Below are 26,219 nucleotides of genomic sequence, written 5' to 3'. Positions count from 1 at the left end.
TGTCGAATTTTGCGTGATAGAAAAAATTTTTTAAATATTAACGGATTTAGCTTAATTTTGGGATAAAGGAATTTTGTGGGGTCCCTGATTACGAAATTAAAGGCAAATTTTTAAAATACAAAATGGCGGATCCAATATGGCGGTAAAAATTTTCAAAAAACTCTTGAATTTTCAAGAAATTGTTCAAATTTTATAAAATTTTGTATCGAGGGATTTTTGAGGTCACTGATTACAAAATTAAAGGTAAATTTTCAAAATACAAAATGGCGGTCAAAAAAAATTCTTGAATTTTCATAAAACTTGGTACCGAGGGGTTTTTGGGGTCGCTGATCACTTATTTAAAGTCAGATTATCAAAATAAAAAATAGAAAATTCAATATGGCTTTCGGATGTATAACAATTTCTTTAATGTTCACAAAACTTGGTATCTAAAAGCTTTTAGGGCCGCTGCCCACAAATTATATCGTGTGCCTGCTTCCAGGGCACCTCCACGTGGTGACAACGGGTAACGGAGTTGTACCGTGATCCGGCAGAGTTCCTGGATCACGATCCTTAAGGTGAGTCTGCAATGGGTTTAGTTGTACGTGTACGTGACACTAATCCCATTTTAGAATCACCTTTACGCCGTCATGGTAGGCACACGAAAAAAAAGTACGATGCAGGGAGTCGGAACCCCAGTATCGGTGGCTTGACAGGGTAAGAAAGCGGGCCTGCAGGCGTCGTCATCAAGAAACCGCAGCTCTACATTGGTGGGTGATCTGATTTCAAAATCATAGTTAGCGAGCTCAAAAACTCACAGATACTAAGTTTTGTAAAAATCCGACAGCCATATTGGATTTGCTATTTTGTATTTTGAAAATCTGACTTTCAATAAGTGATCAGCGACCCCAAAAACCCCTCGGTACAAAGTTTTATGAAAATTCAAGAATTTTTTCCTGACCGCCATTTTTTATTTTAAAAATTTACCTTTAAGGTCATGTTATTCAGTGGTCACGTGTTCCCATAGTAAAGTATATGGGGCACGTGACCACTGAATAACATGACCTTAATTCCGTAATCAGTGACCTCAATAATCCCTCGATACAAAATTTTATAAAAATTGAAAAATTTCTTGAAAGTTGAAGAATTTTTTGAAAATTTTGACCACCATATTGGATCCGCCATTTTGTATTTTGAAAATTTGCCTTTAATTTCGTAATCAGGGATCCCTCAAAACCCCTGTATCCCAAAATTAAGCTAAATCCGTTAATATTTTAAAATTTTTTTGTCATGCAAAATCCGACATGTATTTTGAGGTTAGGAAAAAATCCTGACGTGATGGAGCCAAACGGACTTCAGATTCGGTTTCAGCGACCCAAAATACATATAATACACCATGTTTGGTCAAAGGAACCTTTCATCGATTTTTTTTGTGGACCTGTGTAATTAAAGACTAATGAAATGGACAAAAACGACAAAAATATACTCCAAGTGTGTACCTCGAAAAAGGGTAATCCCACCACCGATTCTGATCGGGTGCAAGCCCCGATAGTCGGTGCAGATGGCTCTAAGGATTTTGGAGGGAGCCAAATAGATAGCCAGCTGACATGCTACGAATCAAATGTCGCAAATCAGTTCCTGGCTATTCCCGGAATTTTTAAGAGTGTGCGTCAATCATTCAAACGCCAAAGGAACGTCAGTCGTGACATCCAGGATGGCGTGGCGGTTTTAGAGGGTGCGTTCTTTACAATTTGTAGGAATCTGCGTCCGGAATTGTAGAAATCCCTAAACCGTTCAGGGATCAGGAGCCACGGACTCCAGCTGTAGGAACTCCAAGGCAAACGAGGAGTGCTGCTGCAACTTTGGATAGTGCAGCAGCTGCAGATTGTAATAAGGCAAAGAAGGTGAGCAAGCGCCCCAGGGAAGGCGGAAGCCCGAATAAGAGTCCACAACAAGCGACTCAAAATGAAAAGAGTATTAAGCGAAAGGATGCTCCACAGCTTAATCCTGAGTCGCTAGTTGAAGCAAAAGAGGCGTCCTCAAGTAGTCCTTGTAAGACGTATGCCGAGACCGTCTTGAAAGACGGAGCGGACAATGAGGACGGCTTTAAGGTTGTTGGAAAGAGAAGGGAACGGGCTCCAAGAAAAAAGCCCCCAGGCAAGAAAAAAGAGCTCTCAAAACACCCTTTGAAGCTTAGAACCACGGAAGCGGTAAAGATCACGGCAAGAGACCCAAAATCTTATGAGGGTATCTTGCCGCTGATAAAATCAAAGTTTAAACCAGAAGACACTGGTACCGTGATTAAAAAAATCAGAAGAACCTTTAAACAGGAGGTTCTTCTAATAATGAAAAAGGGTGGAGAGACCCTAAAATTTGCGGAAAGTCTGTCCTTGGCCCTGCATGGCGAGGCCGAGGTCATACCTCTAGTAAATAAGAGGTCTCTAGAAATCAAAGACCTGGATGAAGCCACTACAGAGAGTGAGGTGACTTTAGCATTGAAAGAAAAGCTGGGTAAATCCGACCTGACTATGGAGTGCTTGGCAGAAGCAGAAAGTGACATTCTGCTTAAACTTGGCCGAATCAAAATCGGCTGGATAAATGCTCCAATTCGCGAGCATGTTGAAGTAGCTAGGTGCCAAAAGTGCTTAGCCTACGGACACTCTACCCGAACCTGCAAAGGCCCCGACAGAAGCAAAAACTGTCGGAGATGCGGCGGAGAGGGACACCTCGCGAAGAACTGTGTCGTTAAGCCGAAGTGCTTTACGTGCTTGGACCTGGGGAAGCCAGAAACGGATCATGATTCCGGAAAAAGAGCCTGCCCGGTTTACAGGGAAGAACTGCAAAAGATTAAAAGGGCAAATCCTTAAAATTTTTGCAGGTCAACCTGCATACAAGTAAGGATGCACAGTTGCTCCTAAAGCAAACAGCAAGGGAAAATGAGGTCGATATCCTGTTCTGCAGTGAGCAGTATCAAGGAAGCGATCTCGCTCCTTGGTATCAGGATATGGCGAAGAGAGCCGCCATAAAGCTGTGCAACCCAGAATTGCGGGTTGACAAGTTTCTGGAGACGAGCAGTTGGTTCGTGTGGAAAGAGGTAGCTAATATACGTATGTATAGCTGCTACTTTTCACCCAACGACCCACTGACAAACTTCGAAGCCAATATCGAAGAATGCAAAGCCACTTGACCGGAGAGAATAGTTTATCGGATCACCAATTTGGTTTCCGTAAAGGCTAATCCACAGTTGATGCTATCCAGGCAGTTGTGGACATAGCCAAAGCAGGAAAAAACAAATTGGGACCTGGAAAAAAGAAGAGCTTCTGCGCGTTAGTAGCAATTGACATACGCAACGCGTTTAATTCCGCAAGATGGAAAGATCTTATCGAGTCAATGAAAAAGAAAAACATGCGGATAACACTTGTTGCGAATAATGGATAATTATCTTAGCGACAGGTGGGTTATATATGAGGGAGACACCTGCACTATCAGGGAAGAGATGCAGTGTGGGGCTCCTCAAGGCTCGAGGGTGGGTCCATTTGTATGGAATGTATCTTACGATGATTTTCTGCAAATGGATCTACCTGAAGGTGCGGTGATCGTCGGCTTTGCGGACGACGCGTTGTTCGTGTGCACTGCCGAAAGTGAGGAGGCTCTTGAGACATTGGTGAACGAATGTCTGCGACTAGCAAAAAGCTGACTGGATACCAGAGGTCTTAAAAAGGACCTGGAAAAGACCGAGGCACTGCTGGTCACAGACAGACGTGGTTATGAGCTCTCACGAATCGTGATAGACGGATTCGAGGTCAAGTGGAGTAAGCAAATTAAATATCTTGGTGTGGAGTTGGATGGAAGGTTAAACTTCTACCACCACATGGCTACAGCGTCAAATAAGGCGATCGAGTGTGCTGCTAATCTTTCACGGTTAATGCCAAACGTAGGCGGACCCCGTGAGCAAAAAAGAAGACTGGTGGCGAGTGTCGCCCATGCTAAAATGCTCTATGCAGCACCAGCGTGGGCCATATCCCTGAGGAGTAAAAGATGTGTGACCATCTGTGAAAAGATACTGTCAGCGCAGAGATCGATAACTACGCGTATCATCTCTGCATATAAGACGGTATCTACGAGTGCTGTGCAGGTCCTTGCAAGTGTCCCGCCAGCAGATCTTTTGGCGAGGGAAAGGGAAGAAATGTTTCTATTTTCTAAAGAAAGCAGTTCCTTGGATGAGGAAATAAGACCAAGCAAGGGCCTTATCCGCAAAGAAGCGAGGCACAGGCTCATAGAAAGATGGCAAGAAAGATGGGATGGTGAGGAAAAAGGTTGATGGACTTATCGCCTTATCCCGGCACTCGCCACCTGGATAAATAGGAAACACGGTCAGGTTTCCTATTATATGACTCAGGGGCTCACAGGTCACGGGTGTTTTAACTCGTACCTGTGTCGCTTTAAATTACGCGAGGACGAGGTGTGTGCATATTGCCAGTTCCCTGAGGACAACGCGGAGCACACCCTCTTCTCATGCAAGAAATGGGACTTGGAGAGGCGGGCCATTTTTGAAGGTGTAAACAGTCAAGTTACACCGGAGAAAATGGTATCGCTGATGACCCAGTCAGAAGACAATTGGCGGCAAGTCGAGAACTTCATAATCTCGGTTATGTCGAGGAAGGATCTCGACGGCCGCCAAAAAGCGTAATTTAAACTGCTTTTAATTTTGTACGTTTGTTTTTTATTAATTTATTTTGTGATTTATTTGTCCTTATACATTTTTTAATTGTTTGTGTTTTTTATTCATCTTTGTACAGTTTTATGTTTTCAATATTTTATACGCGTTTATTTTTTCTTTTTTTTATATATCCGTTTGTAATTTTATCTTTTGACTTTTTAAACTTCTTAAAAATTTTTGTTTTTTTTATTGTCGTGCTGTAAATTCCGCTTAGACCATGAAATAGTTTTAATCATCTTTTTAACTACGGACGCAGGAAAACCGTAGTGAGAAGAAGAAGGTCGCATTAGCGACAGAGTTGAAGCGCCACCCTCGAAGGCTAAAGTCTTACGACAGTTCCGAGGGAGGGTAAAGGGCTCCAGAAGAAGGGTTACGGGTTTTAGTGGGTCGGGCTGGTAGTAGGTCGCCAGTGTATTAAATTTAATTTTTTATAGATTTATTTTTCTTTTTTTTTATTTTCTTTTGTTTGATCATACCAACCCCACATAACCTTGGAGCGCTGAATCCAAGGTATCTGTAGGCAGATTTCCCATAAGTCCCTAAGCAAAAAAAATAATAATAATAATAATAATAATAGATTAATAATAATAAGCTAGTACATAGAATTTTGTAAGTATTTTTTATTCATATTTTTTTATAAAATTTACACGGTAAATAAAAGGTTCTAAATTGGAGCTTATTTTCGGTATTAAAATAAAACCAAATGACGATTTAGTACCCAAAATTAGTTTTAAATTAGTACCGTTCTTTCTACAGTGTAGGCAATAACATGTTTAATGTAATTAAAACAAACTATGAATTATAAATTATTGTGCAAGCTTACGCTGAAACTTTGCAGCAACATTACAGAACAATGTTGCGTCAATATTACAAGGAAGGCAACATTACACGTCAATATTGACGCAACATTCCCAAGTAACCTTACAATAATAATAATAATAATAATAATAATAATAATAATAATAATAATAATAATAATAATAATAATAATAATAATAATAGATTAATAATAATAATAAGCTAGGACATAGAATTTTGTAAGTATTTTTTTATTCATATTTTTCATAAAATTTACACGGTAAATAAAAGGTTCTAAATTAGAGCTTATTTTCGGTATTAAAATAGAACCAAATGACGATTTAGTACCCAAAATTAGTTTTAAATTAGTACCGTTCTTTCTACAGTGTAGGCAATAACATGTTTAATGTAATTAAAACAAACTATGAATTATAAATTATTGTGCAAGCTTACTCTGAAACTTTGCAGCAACATTACAGAGCAATGTTGCGTAAATATTACAAGGAAGGCAACATTAAACGTCAATATTGACGCAACATTCCCAAGTATCCTTACAATAATATTGCACGATAACGTTGCCGAAATGTTGCAGAGGTGGGACACATTAAGCTTACAATAACATTGCGGCAACATTGCCGCAAGGTTACGTGTTATGTGTGTTGTTTATAGTGCGAGATCAATGTTTATTTTAGGAAGACTTAACATTATTTCTAGGGGCAGAAGCAGTTAACACATCGCCTATATAATAATTAATCAAACCGTTACGAAACAATTAGTGAAAATAACAGAATATGAAGAATAGAATAATCAAAAACAGAATATAAAGCTTATGTGAATACTTGGAAACACTGACTATGTTAGTATTCCTAAACAAACGAACGAAACTAAGGGTTAATTATGTAATTTGATTTGACTTTGCCTTTGACTGGTATTTAATTTTTTTCATCTGGCATGTGGTTTTTTAGCGACAGTTTGTATTATTTTGACCTTTTTCGTGTTGTGGCACCTAATTTCACCGAGTGTCGAATAAAACCTCCATGGAATTTGCTGCTGAAAATTATGGCGAATTTACGAATTACAGGATGTGGGATTGCAGTCTACGAAGAATTCAAATCAGTTGTGACGTCACATTCCACGAAGAAATAGAACAAAATTCTACATATGAAAACAAACACAAACAAGTTTCGATATATTTTGAGTTCCGAAGTTACACTCAGCCAGGTGAAGAAGTTGAAGAAGTTAGATTCAAGTTAGCTGAGTCAACAAACGAAAGTATTGATGAATTGGAAATTCATCCCAGTCTTTCCCAGTCAGAAATGAAAGATCTAATTGACGTCTTATACATATCTATCTATGTGGAATCTAAATCGAGATTTATATAGGTGTCAAAATAGGACTCTACAAGACGACTTTTGACGTTGAAATTGTTGTCTATTAGACGTCCACTGCGCAGAATTCGGCTGCACATTCGCAAAAGACTATCATTAGCTCTATTCGACATCTTAGATGCTAAGTAGATGTCTAATCGCTATCTACACAGAGAGAAATGTGCTACGAATAACGCACGAGACATGTTGGTTCGCTTTTCGCATAGACGTCTGTACCTAATTTTGCAAAGGCCGGTGCTAACTTTGCTCAGCTTGTGCCCACTTGTGCCACAGTTGCTCAAATCCATGAAAAATCAGCATGGATTTATTGCAACTTACGCATGGTAGTGTGTATGCGTTGGTGCGCACCATCAGGAAATGAGAGGTTCAATGGATGGTTTAGACAATCTTTCCGATCCACAGTGGTCCAGATCGCCAGAAACCTGGCCAAAAGTCGAAGAAATGAATAAATCTTTCAAAAGAAAGATTTATTTGGGGTTTTTGGGGTCTCTGATTTCGAATTTGATATTATTTTTCAAAAAAACAAAATGGCGGATCTAATATGACGGACATAAAGTACAAGAAATAATTTAATTTTTATAGAAATTTGTGCTAGGGGGTTTTTGAGGTCTCTGACTTTGAATTTGATATTATTTATCAAAAAATCAAAATGGCGAATCCAATATGACAGACATAATGTACAAGAAATAATTTAATTTTTATAAAAACTAGCGCAGTCGACGGCCGCAAGCGGCGGTCTCCTTTGCTATTATGCTATTTCTCAATTCAGTTCTCTGCCTGATTTTTAGTTAATTACAATTTTTCTTTGTATATTTGATTTACAATAACCATTTCTACATTTACTTTGCTACTTAATTTTTAATTAATTATAATTCTTATTCATTCTTGATTGATTAAAAATTAAATAAAAATAATTTAAATTTTAGTAGTTTGAATAATGGGCCGTCCATAGATTACACAGCCACACAAAAAAAATAAAGTGTCTTGATCCGGGGTCGAGACATATGTATTCCGATGTATTTCGATGCGCTGAATCCAAATCCACTATCAGAATTTAGCCAATGGGTCCTGGTTTCACCCTAACCTCAAAAAATACCCTAAAATCGTTAAAATAGTCACTTTTGAATTATGAAAATTGAATCTAACCGCATATTGATAATTTTCTAAGATCCCTTAATTTAAATAAACAATTCTATAAGCTTTTCAATTGAAAATTCATATAAAACATTAAATGTATCGAACCTAACCTCAAAAACACATCTAAGATTCCAAACAAACAAATTATACCATACACAGCGCAATAAAAAATAGGTAAGCTCATGAAAGTTACAACTTAGGTGTTTCTATGACTGCTGATTCCAAAGCGGGTGTTAGTTTATCAAAATTCAAAATGGCGGATCAAATTTGGCGAACAATATAAATAAAATTTGTTTCGATTGGCTTGAAAATCGTTACTTGGGGGTTTTCGGGGTCGCTGATGATGAATCCCATGACGGTTTCTAAAAATTCAAAATGGCGGTACAAATATGGCGGTCTCTATTATTTTAACGATTTTTTAAATTTATTACTCGCGGTTTTTCGGGACCTTTGATAACGAATTGTATATCAATTTTTATAATCCTAAAGTCTTACGAATTGTTTTCTAACAATTTTTTCTAACAATTCGTAAGACTTTAAGATTATAAAAATTGATATACGATTCGTTATCAAAGGTCCCGAAAAACCGTGAGTAATAAATTTAAAAAAATCGTTAAAATAACAAAGACCGCCATATTGGAACCGCTATTTTGAATTTTTAGAAACCGACATGGGATTCGTCATCAGCGACCCCGAAAACCCCCGAGTAACGATTTTCAAGCCAATCCAAACAAATTTTATTTATATTGTTCGCCAAATTTGATCCACCATTTTGAATTTTGATAAACTAACACCCGCTTTGGAATCAGCAGTCATAGAAACACCTAAGTTGTAACTTTCATGAGCTTACCTATTTTTTATTACGCTGTGTATGGTATAATTTGTTTGTTTGGAATCTTAGATGTGTTTTTGAGGTTAGGTTCGATACATTTAATGTTTTATATGAATTTTTAATTAAAAAGCTTATAGAATAGTTTATTTAAATTAAGGGATTTTAGGAAATTATTAATATGCGGTTAGATTCAATTTTGATAATTCAAAAGTGATCATTTTAACGATTTTAGGGTATCTTTTGAGGTTAGGGCGAAACCAGGACCCATTGGCCAAATTCTGATTGCGGATTCGGATTCAGCGCATCGAAATACATCGGAATACATATGTCTCGACCCCAGATCAAGACACTTTATTTTTTTTTGTGTGGCTGTGTTACGTAACGTTAATTTTGACTCCCCCTCCCCCATGTAACACACTGTTGCACACATTAGCGCCATTTTTTTGCTTATTGTAACAAATAGCTTGACCCCCTTCCTCCAAAAAGCGTTACGTAATATATAGAAGATCTCTAACTAGAATATTCAATTCCTTTAATTTTAAATAGGTATTTGATAATAAATTATAATTTTTATTCTTTGTTACTATTTTCAATTACATAAAGTTTTCCTTCTACATTTATTTTTCCTAATTACTTTTTTAATAAATATAAATCATTAAATATATACCATTTTTCTGGTTTTAATTATCTGAGGCTGAATTAGAATTTATGTTCATTGTTATTACTGTTAATAATATTAAGAAACGTTTTTTGTTTATTTAACTTTCTTAAAAATAGTTTTTTTAAATTCATTTTTTTACTTATTATACTTCTAAACTTTTCACTTAAAAAAAAAGAAAGAGACAGTTTAAATTTGTAAGCTAGCGTCAAATAATTGTCCAACTGCAGTGCCATCTACAACATGACTTTTTTCTTGCTAGCATGCTTTTCTCATATTTATGTTCAATGCTTCTGAATTCGAGTGTCATCGATTGTTTCGATATTAGATACTCTCCATGACTTCATGCTTTTTTTAGTTGGATTGGTGCTAGTGGGTTTTTGAGGTCTCTGATTTCGAATTTGATATTATTTTTCAAAAAAATGGCGGATCCAATATAACGGAAATTTTTTTAAAAATTTATTCAATTTGTTTGAAATTGGTTACTTGGGGGTTTCTAGGGTGACTAATTACGAATCTGACATCAGTATGATAATTTTTGGTAAAGTCAAATTTAGTTAAATATCCTGACATTCGCTAGTAAATTTAATTTTTATAGTTTAACAGTCAACGGGTTAATAAAGAAAGTGCTTCTGTTGACAAATGTTTGCTCTTCCTTTTCGCGTTGACATATTGCTGACAGCAGAAATGACGGGATCGGACTTTACGAACTTTTCACTTTTAGGAAATTTTCTTCGTTTTTTGTAATTCGTGTTTGTTCACATTCAAATGTTTGTCTATCTTATCTTGGCAGGTCTTGGCAACTACTATTCACACACATTTTAAATGAGCGTATAACGAACATTTTTGTATATCAGACTTGGCAATACTCCGCAAAACTTTAAACTTATAAATCTTTATTGGAAAACTTTGCGTATCTCAATTGATTATTTTATGTAATTTTGATGTTTCCAATTGTCCGAAAGTTTTTATCATTAATTATAAACAAATACTTCTCTGAAAATACTTACTTTTTTAAGATGAATTCATTTTAGGGTTTTAAAATTAGTCAATCGGCCATTTGAATACTGTGCACTAACAAAAAAAACTGCTTTTTTCACAAAAAGTGCAATTATCGTGCGCGATCTAAATGAACGAATCAGGAAGGCATTATGACTATTAAATAATATAATAATAATATAATAATATAATAATATAATAATATTATGACTATAAAAAGGAAACTCTTACCCTTCTAATGACTTTAAACAACTCTAGGGGTACTACTACAACTATTTAAACAATACAAATTATGAAATTAAATTTTGACTTTTGGCCAACTTTTTAGATTTCTGGACCACTGTGCGATCTAAGTAATTGCAAATACGCCTGTTAAACTGGCACTAGTACACTATTAGATTATGTCCTGCAAAAATTTCTGACATTCGTAAAAGTTACCATTACTTGCCTACAAAGCACAGTATTTTTCTGCAAGTTTTTCATGCAGACTTCGCAAGTTTGCATCCAAGTTTGCAGCAAACTTGCATACAAATAAAAATGTCACCCTCTTGGCAAGTTTGCAATGAAAACTTGAGGAAAATTTGCAGCAAACTTTCTAAAATACCTAAAAAATTAAAAAAATTTTTTTTTTCAAATTTTATATATTTCGATGAACGATACCTTCCCTGTAGGGAAGGTGACTAAAATATAGTGCGCAGCTCTAGATGTCATAGTAAACTACTGCGCATACATTTAAGTTTTTGCTATTTGGCGCAAGTTTGCTACAAACTTGCCAAGTGGGTGACATTTTTATATTTATGCAAGTTTGCTGCAAACTTGCAGCAAACTTTCAGAAAATGTCTGTGCTTTGTGGGTGCTTCCCAACAATATTAATATAGCGAGTACGTCAATATAACGGAATCAGTACTGATCCAAAAATTGTCTTTGTTTCGCTTAGTTGAAGAAATTTAAAAATATTAAATATTATAAAATCTGTGTAAAATTACACTAATCGACTGAATGACAAATACAAATATCTTTGATGTCAAACAACTTTGACATCTATATTTAACATTTCTAGACCAAATCTAGACCTAGATCTCCTCTCAACTTCTTAGACGTCGAATAGATGTCGGGTAGACCTTATATTTCTCACTGGGCTGATCGTTGCAGTTAATGGGTTATGTATCTAATATATATAGCAGATGCTTTACTATTAAAAGTTATGGAAGTGCAGTGTCTGGTGCAGAATCTGAAAAATGGAAAAGTGCAATGAATGAAGAGATGAGTGAGTGCAAGTTCAATATCCCATTCATTAATGTATGGGATTGGACCAAAAAGACTATAGTGTTTTGGAATCATTGTAGAACTTTCTACAAATCCAAAGACAGAACCACCCTAGCTTAAAATTCCCGTACAGGATCTTCAAAGGATCTTTAACGGTTTCTGTACAGGATTTGTCAATCCTGTACAAGATCCCGTCCGGATCCCGTGCAGGAAATTGAAACAAGGTTTCTGTGCAGGAACCTTAACTATCAAAGTTTCATGCAAAGGTTCCTGTACAGAAACGTTGTCACTTTTGTAAATTGTAGGTTCTTAATTGTAAAGGATCATGAATAAATTTATTTACTTTTTTAACATCCTGCGCAGTAGTTTTCTATGTACATGATTCCTGTACATGATCCTGCAAGTGTTCCTATACAAGAACCTTTATATGAATAGAATACATGAAACTTTGATAGCTATTGTTCCTGTACCGGAACCTTGTCCCAATTTCCTGTACAGGAAATGTACAGTTCCTGTGCAGAAACCGTTAGGGACCTTTGAGTATCCTGTATGGGAATTTTAAACTGGACTAGTAGGCAATTTTGGAAAGAATTACTGACATACGCAAAAAATTTGTAACTCCTCATGTGTTCTTTGTTTATTCGACTGGTATCATAGTGAAACAATATTTTCAACGCGGATAGAATATTCGAGAGTATTAATTATAATTTCCAAAACTAACGAAACTCATCAATACAATGTTGATATTTAGTCTTTTATTTATAATATTATATATTTTAAGAAGTTTCTTAGTGTAATTAACAGATGAACAACACATGTAAAGTGTAAGGTATTTTTGACTAAGAATGTTTTACTTCACATCAAAATCAAGTCAATGATTTGCATAATAATAGATTGACATCAAAGTATACGCGCTGATATCCAGAAGTCAGTTGAACACCGTAATGAGGAAATTTTTGTTTTTATCATACAATTGTAACTCCAAATGAACATCAAGATACATCCGGATGTGTAGGAAACAGTAAATCCTCTGAAGTTGAGGTTAAACTGACTCTTAGGCATTCTGGTCTAGCTTGGTGTTAGTCTAGAACTATGATTACACAGGTCCACAAAAAAAATCGATGAAAGGTTCCTTTGACCAAACATGGTGTATTATATGTATTTTGGGTCGCTGAAACCGAATCTGAAGTCCGTTTGGCTCCATCACGTCAGGATTTTTTCCTAACCTCAAAATACATGTCGGATTTTGCATGACAAAAAAATTTTAAAATATTAACGGATTTAGCTTAATTTTGGGATACAGGGGTTTTGAGGGATCCCTGATTACGAAATTAAAGGCAAATTTTCAAAATACAAAATGGCGGATCCAATATGGTGGTCAAAATTTTCAAAAAATTCTTCAATTTTCAAGAAATTCTTCAATTTTTATAAAATGTTGTATCGAGGGATTTTTGAGGTTACTGATTACGGAATTAAAGGTAAATTTTCAAAATAAAAAATGGCGGTCAGAAAAAAATTCTTGAATTTTCATAAAACTTTGTACCGAGGGGTTTTTGGGGTCGCTGATCACTTATTTAAAGTCAGATTTTCAAAATACAAAATAGCAAATCCAATATGGCTGTCGGATTTTTACAAAACTTAGTATCTGTGAGTTTTTGAGCTCGCTAACTATGATTTTAAAATCAGATCACCCAGCAATGTAGAGCTGCGGTTGCTTGATGACGACGCCTGCGGGCCCGCTTTCTTACCCTGTCCAGTAGGGTGTCCCAAAAAAATAAAAAGTTTTTTTTTATTGGGTCTCATCCCCTAAAAATCTTTTAATTTGTGTAAAAATAAGAACACAATATTTGGAAATAAAAAATTTTAATATTAACCCGTGGTTCAGAGCCTTTGGACCATAAAAACGTTAAAAATTTAGTGTTTTTTCATTTTTAACATGAATATAAATGTAAAAATATAATGATTAGGGTGTCATTGTAAAGATAATTAAATTACCTTTCGATCCATTTGTCATAGTATAAGATTTAATGAAAATTAAGAGTGTTACAGTTGATTAAAGATCAAATTTCATGAAAATTTTGATGATTTTTAGACACTTAAGTAACTAGTACTTTCTTCACATTAAACAGTAAAAAATATTTAGATTTTAATTTTTTTATTGAGAGTCTGTAACATTACAAAAATCCGTAATTTAATCGTCGATTAAATTCGTCTCAAAATCCGTTTCCCGATTTTGAGATGAATTCGATCGACTTTTACGAAGTTCTCCGCCATTTTGAAATTTGAAAAACTGACATTGGACTCTAAATCAGCGACTTCAGTATTTTTTTATCACTGATTTTAGTAAGTTTAGTGGTTATATCTAAATTTATTGTTTCAATTTTTGCTCTAAATGTTGAAGGAATGATAAGAATAAAAAAAATAGTTTCGTTCACTAAATCTAGTGTATAATTGTCATTTTCAATCAAATCGAGGTCCACAAGGGCTAAAAATTTTCGTAATGTTACAGACTCTCAATAAAAAAATTAAAACCTAAATATTTTTTACTGTTTAATGTAAAAAAAGTACAAATTACTTGAGTGTCTAAAAAATAAAAATCATCAAAATTTTCATGAAATTTAATCTTTAATCGACTGTAACACTCTTAATTTTCATTGAATCTTATACTATGACATATGGATCAAAAGGTAATTTAATTATCTTTACAATGACACCCTATTCATTATATTTTGACATTTATATTTATGTTAAAAATGAAAAAACACTACATTTTTAGCGTTCTTATGGTTCAAAGGCTCTGAACCACGGGTTAATATTAAAATTTTTTATTTCCAAATATTGTGTTCTTATTTTTACACAATTTGAAAGAATTTTAGGGGATGAGACCCAATAAAAAAAAACTTTTTATTTTTTTGGGACACCCTACTGTCCAGCCACCGATACTGGGGTTCCGACTCCCTGCATCGTACTTTTTTTTCGTGTGCCTACCATGACGGCGTAAAGGTGATTCTAAAATGGGACTAGTGTCACGTACACGTACAACTAAATCCATTGCAGACTCACCTTAAGGATCGTGATCCAGGAACTCTGACGGATCACGGTACAACTCCGTTGCCCGTTGTCACCACGTGGAGGTGCCCTGGAAGCAGGAACACGATATAATTTGTGGGCAGCGGCCCTAAAAACTTCTAGATACCAAGTTTTGTGAACATTAAAGGAATTGTTATACATACGACAGCCATATTGAATTTTCTATTTTGTATTTTGATAATCTGACTTTAAATAAGTGATCAGCGACCCCAAAAACCCCTCGGTACCAAGTTTTATGAAAATTCAAGAATTTTTTTTGACCGCCATTTTGTATTTTGAAAATTTACCTTTAATTTCGTAATCAGTGACCTCAAAAATCCCTCGATACAAAATTTTATAAAATTTAAACAATTTCTTGAAAATCGAAGAATTTTTTGAAAATTCAAGAGTTTTTTGAAAATTTTTACCGCCATATTGGATCCGCCATTTTGTATTTTAAAAATTTGCCTTTAATTTCGTAATCAGGGACCCCACAAAATTCCTCTATCCCAAAACTAAGCTAAATCCGTTAATATTTTAAAATTTTTTTCTATCACGCAAAATTCGACATGTATTTTGAGGTTAGGAAAAAATCCTGACGTGATGGAGCCAAACGGACTTCAGATTCGGTTTCAGCGGCCTAAAATACATATAATACACCATGATTGGTCAAAGGAACCTTTCATCGATTTTTTTTGTGGACCTGTGTTATTCGAAGGAAACCAAAATTCCCTGAAGATGATGTTCAACTGACTCTCGGACTTTCGGGGTATCTTACTATCTTGGTGACAAAACGAAGATCAGTTTCTAATGTCCCTGGTGAATCAAAATTCATCGAATTTTGACAAATCGTTGTCTTGGTTTTGATTTGAAGTAAAATTTTATTCATTATTAAAAATAACACCAAAATAGATTATTTTAATCCTATAGATGGATTAAAGTGTTGCATGTTATTTTAATCCATTTTGGTGTTCAAATAACACCTCACTATTCACTGTGAAGTGAACAACTTGTTATCCTGGATTAAAAAAATAAAAAATTGTTTATACTCCTGCCCTATTGGCCTTACGCACTTCGACAAGAGTCCCCGAGAAATACTTTTTTTGGATTAAGCATAACCATTCTACATAAATTTTCTATATATTAACCTAATTTGCGTCTACAGCCGACTTTTATTAGGAGTACTCGCATTGCGCCTGGACCATCCGTCAATGGGTTTTTTCGCCAGAGAAGAGGGAAACTGTAGAAAACCTCTCCTGAGTACAACCGGTTTATCGACAGTCGAGTTCTAATGGTGTGTACCGGACAATAATCGATGGTGCACATCATTATACCTCGACGTCAAACCTCCCGTTCAGATTGTCTCACGTGCCGGAAAAATACCAAGCCAAGTGGGCGCGAACCAAAGATACTTATACCCTTGGTCCTTAAACGACCGCCAACGCCAGCCATCTATCCGACTGAGCTAATCTGTCGGTTGTTATCCTGGATTATAATTTGTTAAACTATAAGCTGTTTTTTAGAAATTACTTAACTTCATATGAATCTAAATTTGTATTATTCTAAAATAAAAAATTTCAATTTAACTATTTTTGGCACATTTAAAAAAATTTTATAAAAGCATTTTACTTGTTTTGTTAGTTTAATTAAATACATGTGCCTTTGTTTCAAATAAATTATAAAAAACTGTCTTTTTACATACCTTTCTGTACTTTGCAATTAAATTTCCCTGCGGATCCCAAACAGTGGCGGTATTATACAATTTATCACCTTCTCTTTCAGGAATTGTACCGCCAATGATATAAATTTTATTCCTTTTAGCAGCTTCTGATAATGCATTACTTGTTTCACCGTTGGGAATTGTTTCCGCATATTTTGGAAAGTGTGCTAATTATTTAAAAATAACAATACAATTTATGTAGAAACATGATCAAAATCTTTACTAAACAATAAAAATTTAATAATATTAAAAAAATATATTTAGCAAGTAATTTTATTTAAATTTACCTGCTCCATACGAAGAATTAAAACATTCTGGCAAAGTGACAATATCAGCACCCTTTTTGTTTGCTTCCTCAATAAATGAAATTGCTCTTCTTACATTTTCAGGCTTTTCATTTACAACTGCAAGTTGAACTAGTGCTAAGCGTAATTCTAATTCTAATTCTAATTTTAATTCTGTAAAAAGAATCTTAATTAAATACCTAATAGAAACTATTTAAAGAAAAGTAACAAATAAAGATTGAAAAGATAATTGGTAGAAATATTTTAACACAATCAAGTATCATACGAATCCATCAATTTTTAAAAAAGATTTCTCGGTTTTCTAGAATTCAGGTTTAAAGATGGACTTAAATTTTGACTCGAGTATCCACAAAGAAATGAAACATTGTGGGCAATATTCCATTTTTTATTTCTACAGTGTAATCTCAACAAACGGTGCAGTCTTGATTGTTTTGCCTTTAAAAAAATAGGTAGCGTATACTTGATTCAAACATAATTTTTCTGAGTATACAAAAATTAGTATGTGTACGGTTTTATTAATTTTCTTAATTAAATAACAGTAATTTTTTAACCGTAAAATCATGTTATAAATATATATGTTAGGCTCAAAAGCCGAAAACGGCCAATGGCCGGAAAAAACAGCCAAACCTAGTTTTGGCAAGTGCAGTTTTGCCAAAACTAGGTTTGGACGTTTCACTTCGGCCATTGGCCGTTTTAAATTGACAAATCTAGTTTTGGCAAATCGACATTTGCCAAAACTAGTTTTGGCAATTTAAATTTGTCCAAAACTAGTTTTGTCAATTTAAATTTTGCCAAAACTAGTTTTGTCAATTTGTCATTTGCCAAAACTGGTTTTGTCAATTTGACATTTGGCAAAACTAGGTGAGGCATTTCAAATTGTGAGAAATTGAAAGAAAGAAAGAATAGAAAAAGAAAGACCGCCGTATTAATAGGAAATTTGTTTAGAATTAGCATGTACTTATTGTTGCTATTTTGAAAACTTAAATTATTTTTTCTATGTTTGGGGAGTTTGTTATTAATTTATATAAACAATTATTAAAAAATGTTTGTCATTACTTGTATGTTTTTTATTTTGATACTGTAATCCACGGTAAAGAAAATAAGCCTAACTTGATAAAAAAATATTAATATTAAAAAAAGTTACAAGGGTTTTTCTAAGTTAAACTTTAACTGCTGTTTTCTCGAAAACTTGTTTTCGCACGTAAGGTCCCTTTTCATAGACCAGGTCACATATTGTTTCTGTATTGAATAATTGTGTGTATGAAATAAGAAATCGTCAACAAGGTAAATTAGCCTGTGTAAAGATAAATTAGTCTGTGTAAAAATAAATAAGTGTTAAAAAAGTTTTTTTAATTAACTTTTATGTGCAAAATATCAATGGATTTTTGTTAGAGAAATTTCATCTTATTGTAAATAGTATTAATCAATGACACATTTTTAAATAAATATATTCCTATTGTATAACGAAGCGGTCTTTCTCACAATTTGAAATGCCTCACCTAGTTTTGTCAAATGTCAAATTGACAAAACTAGTTTTGGCAAATGTCGATTTGCCAAAACTATTTTTGTCAATTTAAAACGGCCAATGGCCGAAGTGAAACGTCCAAACCTAGTTTTGGCAAAATTGCACTTGCCAAAACTAGGTTTGGCTGTTTTTTCCGGCCATTGGCCGTTTTCGGCTTTTGAGCCTAACATATATATAGTTTCACGTACTTGGCATTATAGGTTTTGTTGTATTAATTTGCTTCGCAAAATCGCACTGCACTTATTTAATTGCGACTCGTCGTTAGAAACGTTTTCATTGTATGCTATTATATTAAATTATCACGTGATATTAGGTCAGGAAGTTTACTTTATAAGAAAGATAACGGTACTTTATAAAAAATCAAACATATATGATGATGTAAGGAAAGTCAGTGTTATATTTATTAAAAAAATTTTGTAAGAAAAGTGAGGTTTTAACTAATGAGGATTGCTGAACTCTTCAGACAATATATTAAAAAATACAAATATCACGAAGAAAATCATAAAAAAATACAATAATTATATTACATCAAGACAAAACTTTAGATGATCTTTTGAAATAAAATTAATGTTGCACTGTAATCTTTCTGCAATATTTTACCATGCTTGCAGAAAAAAATTTCTTTTTTTATTGCAAACAATTTGTTGTAATCCAGAAGGTTGAAATAAAATTCCCCAAATTGCCTCAACTGGACCATCATATCTATTTTCTTCATAATGATTTTATTTCATTATGATTAACAGTTACCTCACATTTCACATTTTTAATAATAATGGATGCAGCATCATGTCCCTTGAAAATATATTTATATAAAGATTTAGCAGATCGATCAGTTCTTTTCATGTTCACTTTTTAATTGAGCTTGATTATTTGCAAAAATTCTTAATTTATCTTTTTTAATTTTTACGTAATTTTCAACTATTTGATGAAAGAAAATTTCCATGTAAAAATTGACTTGGCAGGGAGCTCTTCCCCACTTTGACAATAATTTAGCGAAAAAGTGATTTTAAAAAATAAATAATGTGGAGTAAATAACATTGCCCAATGACTGTGGGCATTGTCGACATTACCCGGGCATAGTCGATGTTCACACTCGCACAATTTCATTAGCTCTACACGGAAAAACCTTTAAGCAGTCTGCTCACCCGAAACTTATGCGTCAGCGCCACCACTAAACTTGTTCATCTGCACTCCCAAACTGGGTGACCAACGTACCCAGTTGTAATTTTCTAAACTTTTTGGGAAGTTTGTCTATCGAAAACGGTAATGCTACGCACCCAGTGGCGGGCGATCAGACTTTCCATGCAGTGAGAAGCGAAATTTTGTGACAGTGGGAAGGCAGACTTTTCAAAGGTTTTTCCGTGTAATTTTTGTTTTGCAGATATATTATTTAATAGAGATTTCGTTAGCCTGAAAAAACATTTGACATTATTTACATTTGTCCAATTAGTTGTTTGGACTAATTTTCGATTTTCCGATATTTCATCTGATATAATTCCTATTTTTCTAAAACATTAATTAAAAATTTTTTTATTCGAAATGTTTTTTAACCTAAATATCAATTGAGGAGCTGGATCGAAGAACCGGCTCTTCGCTCGAACTCACGCAGAAGATAGTCCCTTCGTCAGTTATGTCATGAAAATTTAAAACTCAAAAAAAAAATATTTAAAAATTATGACGTTGTAGAGGAGAAAAAAATACATCTTTTTTCTATTTACAATTTTTTTCTAGAATGCAAGTTATTAATACTAAAAAATAATAACTAAAAAATTTTTTTTCTGAAAAATTAATTACCTTTTGATAAATATATCGTCATTTCTCAGTCAAATATTAATGAAATGAACCGATTTTTTTAGGCTTGCACAATATACCTTACCGAAGCCCACAGGCCAAAGTAAAGTCCAAAAAAACAAATTGTTTATTAATTATTAATTTTGAAAGATGTTATTTACAACAACAGGAATTTCAATTTTCAACGAGAAAAAGTATGCGACGAAATTTCACATTATGAAAACTTCTCGCGAGAAAGTTTTTCCTTTATTATTCAGGAAGTTTTTCCAAAAGAATTAAACCGATTCGATGAGAAATAAAGAAAATAAAAGAAAAATAGCGAAACAGTATTTTCGTTCGCAGCGAAAACCCTGTTCGGCAGCCATGTTTGTCATATGACTTGTAACGTACGCAAGCACACATTTCTATTTTACACAGCAGCGTGAGTGTGTGAGCGTGCGTAAGCTACGAGTCATATGATAAACATGGCTGCCGAACAGGGTTTTCGCTGCGAACGAAAATACTGTTTCGCTATTTTTCTTTTATTTTCTTTATTTCTCATCGAATCGGTTTAATTCTTTTTGGAAAAACTTCCTGAATAATAAAGGAAAAACTTTCTCGCGAGAAGTTTTCATAATGTGAAATTTCGTCGCATACTTTTTCTCGTTGAAAATTGAAATTCCTGTTGTTGTAAATAACATCTTTCAAAATTAATAATTATTAAACAATTTGTTTTTTTGGACTTTACTTTGGCCTGTGGGCTTCGGTAAGGTATATTGTGCAAGCCTAAAAAAATCGGTTCATTTCATTAATATTTGACTGAGAAATGACGATATATTTATCAAAAGGTAATTAATTTTTCAGAAAAAAATTTTTTAGTTTTTATTTTTTAGTATTAATAACTTGCATTCTAGAAAAAAATTGTAAATAGAAAAAAGATGTATTTTTTTCTCCTCTACAACGTCATAATTTTTAAATATTTTTTTTTTGAGTTTTAAATTTTCATGACATAACTGACGAAGGGACTATCTTCTGCGTGAGTTCGAGCGAAGAGCCGGTTCTTCGATCCAGCTCCTCAATTGCTCTAAATAATGAGTTATAATTTTCATTTAATCGATATGTCTTTCGTTATAATTACCATTGTCTCGAATAATTATTTACCAGTATTTACTTTTTACAGAATTGTCATATAAACTGTATCCTATTTGCTCTAATGTTTATTTAACAGAAATTCACTTACCTCGAAGTAGCATTCAGCCGAATGTTTATTTGTCAGAATAAAAGATTATTTGACATAATTTTCGTTTTGCCGAAACTTTATTTCACCTAATTTTAAATTGTTATATTAATTGTTTAACATAAATCTATGTCTACCTTATTTTTATGTGACATATTGTTCTTTTATTCGAATTGTCAAATCGTCGAATGCTCAGAACATCGAATTGTCAGTTCGTCGAATGCTCAACCCATGTAGAAATTTCCCTACTTGTCCCTACCAAATGTTGGATTCTGATTAGAACCATCCTAGAAAATCTAGTCTAGAAAAATCTGTCAAGAACCTCGCTAGATTCTGACTAGAATCTCTAGTCTACAAAAACTAATCGGTTTCCAATCAAATTCTAGTTAAAGAATTATTATTACTAATTTTGTTTTATAAAGAATTATTATTAATTGATATTATTATTTATTATTTTAATAATTTAAATAATTTAATAACTTTATAATTTTTTAATTTAAATTATTATTAGATTATAAAGAATTATTATTAATTGAAATTATTAGATAATTCAGACTAGAAAAACTCACTAGGACCTTATTGATTTCCAACTAGCGACAAACTAGTGTACAAGTAATATACATAAATTGTCTTTCTATAAATAAATATTTTTATGAATTGTCAAAAACATTTTAAAGTATAATTGCACTTACATATATTTTTAAATAATTATTTTTACGGATAATATTACAATATTTAGGTAATAAAAATTAATTATACTCACATAATTAATATTTATTTGTGTCTTATTCTTTTAATTTACTTATTAAATAAAAGATTTTTATTTAATAAAATTGTTTTATTGGAATTTTATGTAAGAATGTTCTACAATATTAAAAATTGGGTTTCAAATATGTTAAAAAATGAAATAATTAAATAATATGCAAAATTTTTTAAAAAATAATGCTGGTAAAAATTATTTAACTAGAATTTGATTGGAACCCGACTAGTTTTTCTAGACTAGAGATTCTAGTTAGAATCTAGCGAGAGCCCTACTAGAGATAGGGGCAAATGGTGAATTGCTGCACGGGATGTTATTTAAGCGGAGGTGCTTCCAAGCTATCACGGCCGGGAGGTATGTGTATCCGACTGGAGTCCCCAAGGTCCAAGGTTCGATCCCCCATGGGCACGAGATTTTTCAACTCAAGTTTCAGGTTTTTCGTGTACAACATTCATTAATAACGTTAATATGAATGAAGAATTCAATTATAAATAGGTTAAGTTGAAAAATAATAATTTTTAAAAGTCAACTAGAAAATTCTAGTCGGGGCCCTATCAACACACAGCTAGTTTTAATACTAGTTCCCGACTAGATATTCTAGCCTGTACCCCATCTGCCGACCGTTATGAAAGTAGTTGGGTTCTAACGATTTTCTCTAATCAGTTCCCCACTACAGATAGGGAATTCTGGCTAGGACCCCATAAAATTCCAATCTCAATTTCTGCATGGGTAGTCGAAACACCATCTGTTCGAATTGTCTAAATTTAGAATCGTCAAGTAGTAAAATGTTAAAGTAGTCGAATGTTATTATTATTAGTTTATTTGTCTTGAACCACAGGTTAATACAAAAGAGTTACATTGAGTTAAATCTCCTTTAATCTATTTTTTAAATACATTTTTAACGAAAAAAGTTAATGCTTTAACATTTTCTGCTTAAGGAAAATTTAATAAGTCGATACAAAAGTCTTTTATTATCGAAGTGTCTTTGCTTGCACAAATAAATTGTTTCCTAATATCTCTGTATAAATCACATTCTATCAACATTATGATACAATTCTCTCCCTCTCAACTCGGGATCTCCACAACAATAACCGGTATTTAATTTCAAAACTTTATTTTTCAGTATAATTCTAGTTCTATAGTTGTTGATTAGTCGAATCTGAGCGAACACTTTTAAAAACATTAGTGGAACTTTTAATCTTAAATAATTTTGTGCTCCCTCTCTTAGAGTAAGTTGCGGTAGGAGTTGGTGAGATCTCGAGTTTGACAGGGAGTTTACATCTTCTGCTCGGAGATAGGTTTCATATTTTTTCGTTAATCTTTCTTTATTGTCTATTATAAACTGTAAATCCCAAGAAATTGTTTCTCCAATAGTTTCTAACATATTTTCAACTTGTTTGCACCAATTATATTTGGGAGTTGAGTTTGAAGATTTCGCTAATTTAATAAGTCTTAGTAGACATATTTTAGGGAGTCTATGGTCTTTCATTTTCAAAATTTTCTCAATCAGATTAAAAGTTAACTTAAGCACCCTACTGGATAATTTAAGGGCACCTACCTCCAATTTAATCGCAGAATTTGGCGTATTTTGAGGGACAAGAAGTAATTTTTTATAAAAATTTGTTTGAACTTTTTCAATGTCGTCAAGAGATCGTAGACCCCATACCTGGATTACATAAAAACAGGTGCTTGAAATTAGACTGTTAAATAACTTAGGAACCGGATGCCACGTATTTAATTCCATTCTGTTTATGAGTGATAAGAGTCGAATTAGTTGCTAATGACGCAGAGCTACTCGCATTTTTTAACGCTGCTTCATATGACGCAGTTTGAGTTTGAGGAATACCTACATAAGTGTATTTTTTTACAATTTCAATTTTTTTATCTCCGTACATAAAATTAAATTTTTTATTGGACGCATGTCCACCTTTTTTTATAAATAATGATTTTGGTTTTTTCGTTAACTTCTAAGTGATTTATAGAACAATATGTTCGAAGAGCTTTTAATATTTTACTAGTCACTATTTTTGCGCGCTACGCACGCCCCTTTTCTTTCTGCTATTAAAAATGGAAATGTTTTTACATCGAAAAGTTTCTAATATTACTCTAAAAATACACACATACTTATTAAAAACATTTTATCTTTAAAGGATTACATTTTATTTTAAATTTTGTGTACTTATTCCTTTTTTGAATAATATGTTCTGGTAATATAACATTATCATCTGCATCATTTAATTTACCATTGACAACTTTAACTAAAAAATCTACAAATTCCGTTTCTTGTGGTAAAGCTCTCATATTACACAGTACAACACATAAAATGTGCACTAAGTTTTGACTTCAGTTTCTGAAAGTACTTATCGAAACTAGCAAAAACCTATTTCAGTTTTGCTAGATTAGCTCGGATTTAAATTTTATCGACATTTGAATTTTTTTTGGCTTTTTTACATTTTTTGGTTTTATGAAACAGGCGGGTGAGAAAACTGGCTATTAAAAGATTATAAAAAAAATTCGCAGTGGTAATCATTTAAAGAGCAATAATTCCTCTTTAATTTATGAGTTTGAAAAAAAATTTGGTCAAAAATTGTTCGAGTTATGAATTTTTTTCGTACTTTTTCAAATTTTTTTTGTTTTTGATCTGGGCGGGTGAGAACGCTGGTTATTTAATTTTTCTTTTTTAAAAACGCAATGGTCACATTTTGCAGAGCAATAATTCCTCTTTAATTTCTGTCAAAGAAAAAAAATTTGGTCAAAAATTGTTCTAATTATGTTTTTTTTTTTACTTTTTCACATTTTTCGGTTTTTTGATACGGGCGGGTGGGAACGCTGGCTATTAAAAATAAATTAAAAAAATTCACAACGGTCAAATTTTAAAATGCAATAATCCTTCTTTAATTTCTGATAAAAGAAAAAAAATTGGTAGAAAATTATTCGTGTTATTTATTTATTTCTGTACATTTGTATACCCGCGGTCCTGTGCAACCAAGGGTTTTGATTTTTTTTTTACTTTTTTCGAAACCAAATATTTCGAATCAAATATTTTATCTTAGGCAGAAATTAAATAGGGATTATTGCTCTTTAAATTGTGCCCATTACGAATTCTTTTTATAAATTTTTAATATTCAGTATTCCCACTTTCGTTATCAGAAAACCAAAAATTAAAAAAAAGTAAAAAAAATTCATAACGAACAATTTTTGACCAAATTTTTTTTCTTGGGCAGAAATTAAAGACAGATTAATGTTCTTCAAATTGTGATCATTCAAAATTTTTTTATAAATTTTTAATAGCCTGTGTTCCCACCCGCCTGATCAAATAATTAAAAAATGTGAAAAAGTCAAAAAAAATTAATAAGTGGAACAATTTTTGACCAAATTTTGTTTTCTTTGTCAGAAATTAAAGAGAAAGTATTGCTCTCCAAAATGTGACCATTGCGTTTTTAAAAAAGAAAAATTTAATAACCAGCGTTCTCACCCGCCCGGATCAAAAGCAGAAAAAATTTGAAAAAGTACGAAAAAAATTCATAACTCGAACAATTTTCGACCAATTTTTTTTTCAATGTCAGAAATTAGGTTGGAATTACTGCTTTTCAAATGGTGACAATTGCGAATTTTTTTTATAAACTTCTAATAGCCAGCATTTCCACCCGCTTTATCAAAAAACCGAAAAATGTGAAAAAGTCAAAAGAAAATTCATAACTCGAACAATTTTTGACCAAATTTTTTTATCACAATTTAAAGAGCTATTATTGCTTTTCAAATTATGACAATTGGGAATTTTGTGTAATAAACTTTTAATAGATAGCGTTCCCACCCTCTCGTATTAGAAAAACCGAAAAAAAAAAAAAAAATTACAAAGAAAAATTCATAACTCAAATAATTTTCGACCAAATTTTTTTTTCAATGTCAGAAATTAAAGAGGAATTATTGCTCTTCAAATGGTGACCACTGTGAAGTTTTTTTTAATAATCTTTTAATAGCCAGCTTTCTCACCCGCCCTTTTCATAAAACCAAAAAAAGGAAAAAAGCCAAAAAAAAATTCGTAACTGGAACAAT

At 33.0% G+C, this 26,219-nt stretch overlaps 1 protein-coding gene across 1 annotated transcript; it reads right to left on the bottom strand.

The window, feature by feature from the left end:
• Positions 1–10,077: 10,077 nt before the first annotated feature.
• LOC122503647 (omega-amidase NIT2-like) lies at positions 10,078–18,666 on the bottom strand. Its single transcript, XM_043614272.1, has 4 exons — positions 18,585–18,666; positions 16,854–17,024; positions 16,549–16,733; positions 10,078–11,742 (listed from the first exon to the last, which is right to left on the bottom strand). Exons 1-4 carry the CDS (start codon positions 18,589–18,591, stop codon positions 11,707–11,709), a joined length of 399 nt encoding a protein of 132 aa, XP_043470207.1. The 5' UTR covers positions 18,592–18,666; the 3' UTR covers positions 10,078–11,706.
• Between the last annotated feature and the right edge of the window lie 7,553 nt (positions 18,667–26,219).

This window comes from Leptopilina heterotoma, unplaced genomic scaffold (assembly GCF_015476425.1).
Source record: "Leptopilina heterotoma isolate Lh14 unplaced genomic scaffold, ASM1547642v1 Lhet_267, whole genome shotgun sequence".
Lineage (NCBI taxonomy): Eukaryota > Metazoa > Arthropoda > Insecta > Hymenoptera > Figitidae > Leptopilina > Leptopilina heterotoma.
Note: the sequence above shows the minus strand (reverse complement) of the source record. Positions and strands in the feature narration are given on the sequence as shown.

Coding starts and splice junctions, on each gene's coding strand:
- LOC122503647 (XM_043614272.1), bottom strand. Junction 16,734..16,853: donor TAATTCTTCGTATGGAGCAG/GTAAATTTAAAT, acceptor TTAAATAATTAG/CACACTTTCCAAAATATGCG. Junction 11,743..16,548: donor TAATTGCAAAGTACAGAAAG/GTATGTAAAAAG, acceptor TCCATTTTTCAG/ATTCTGCACCAGACACTGCA.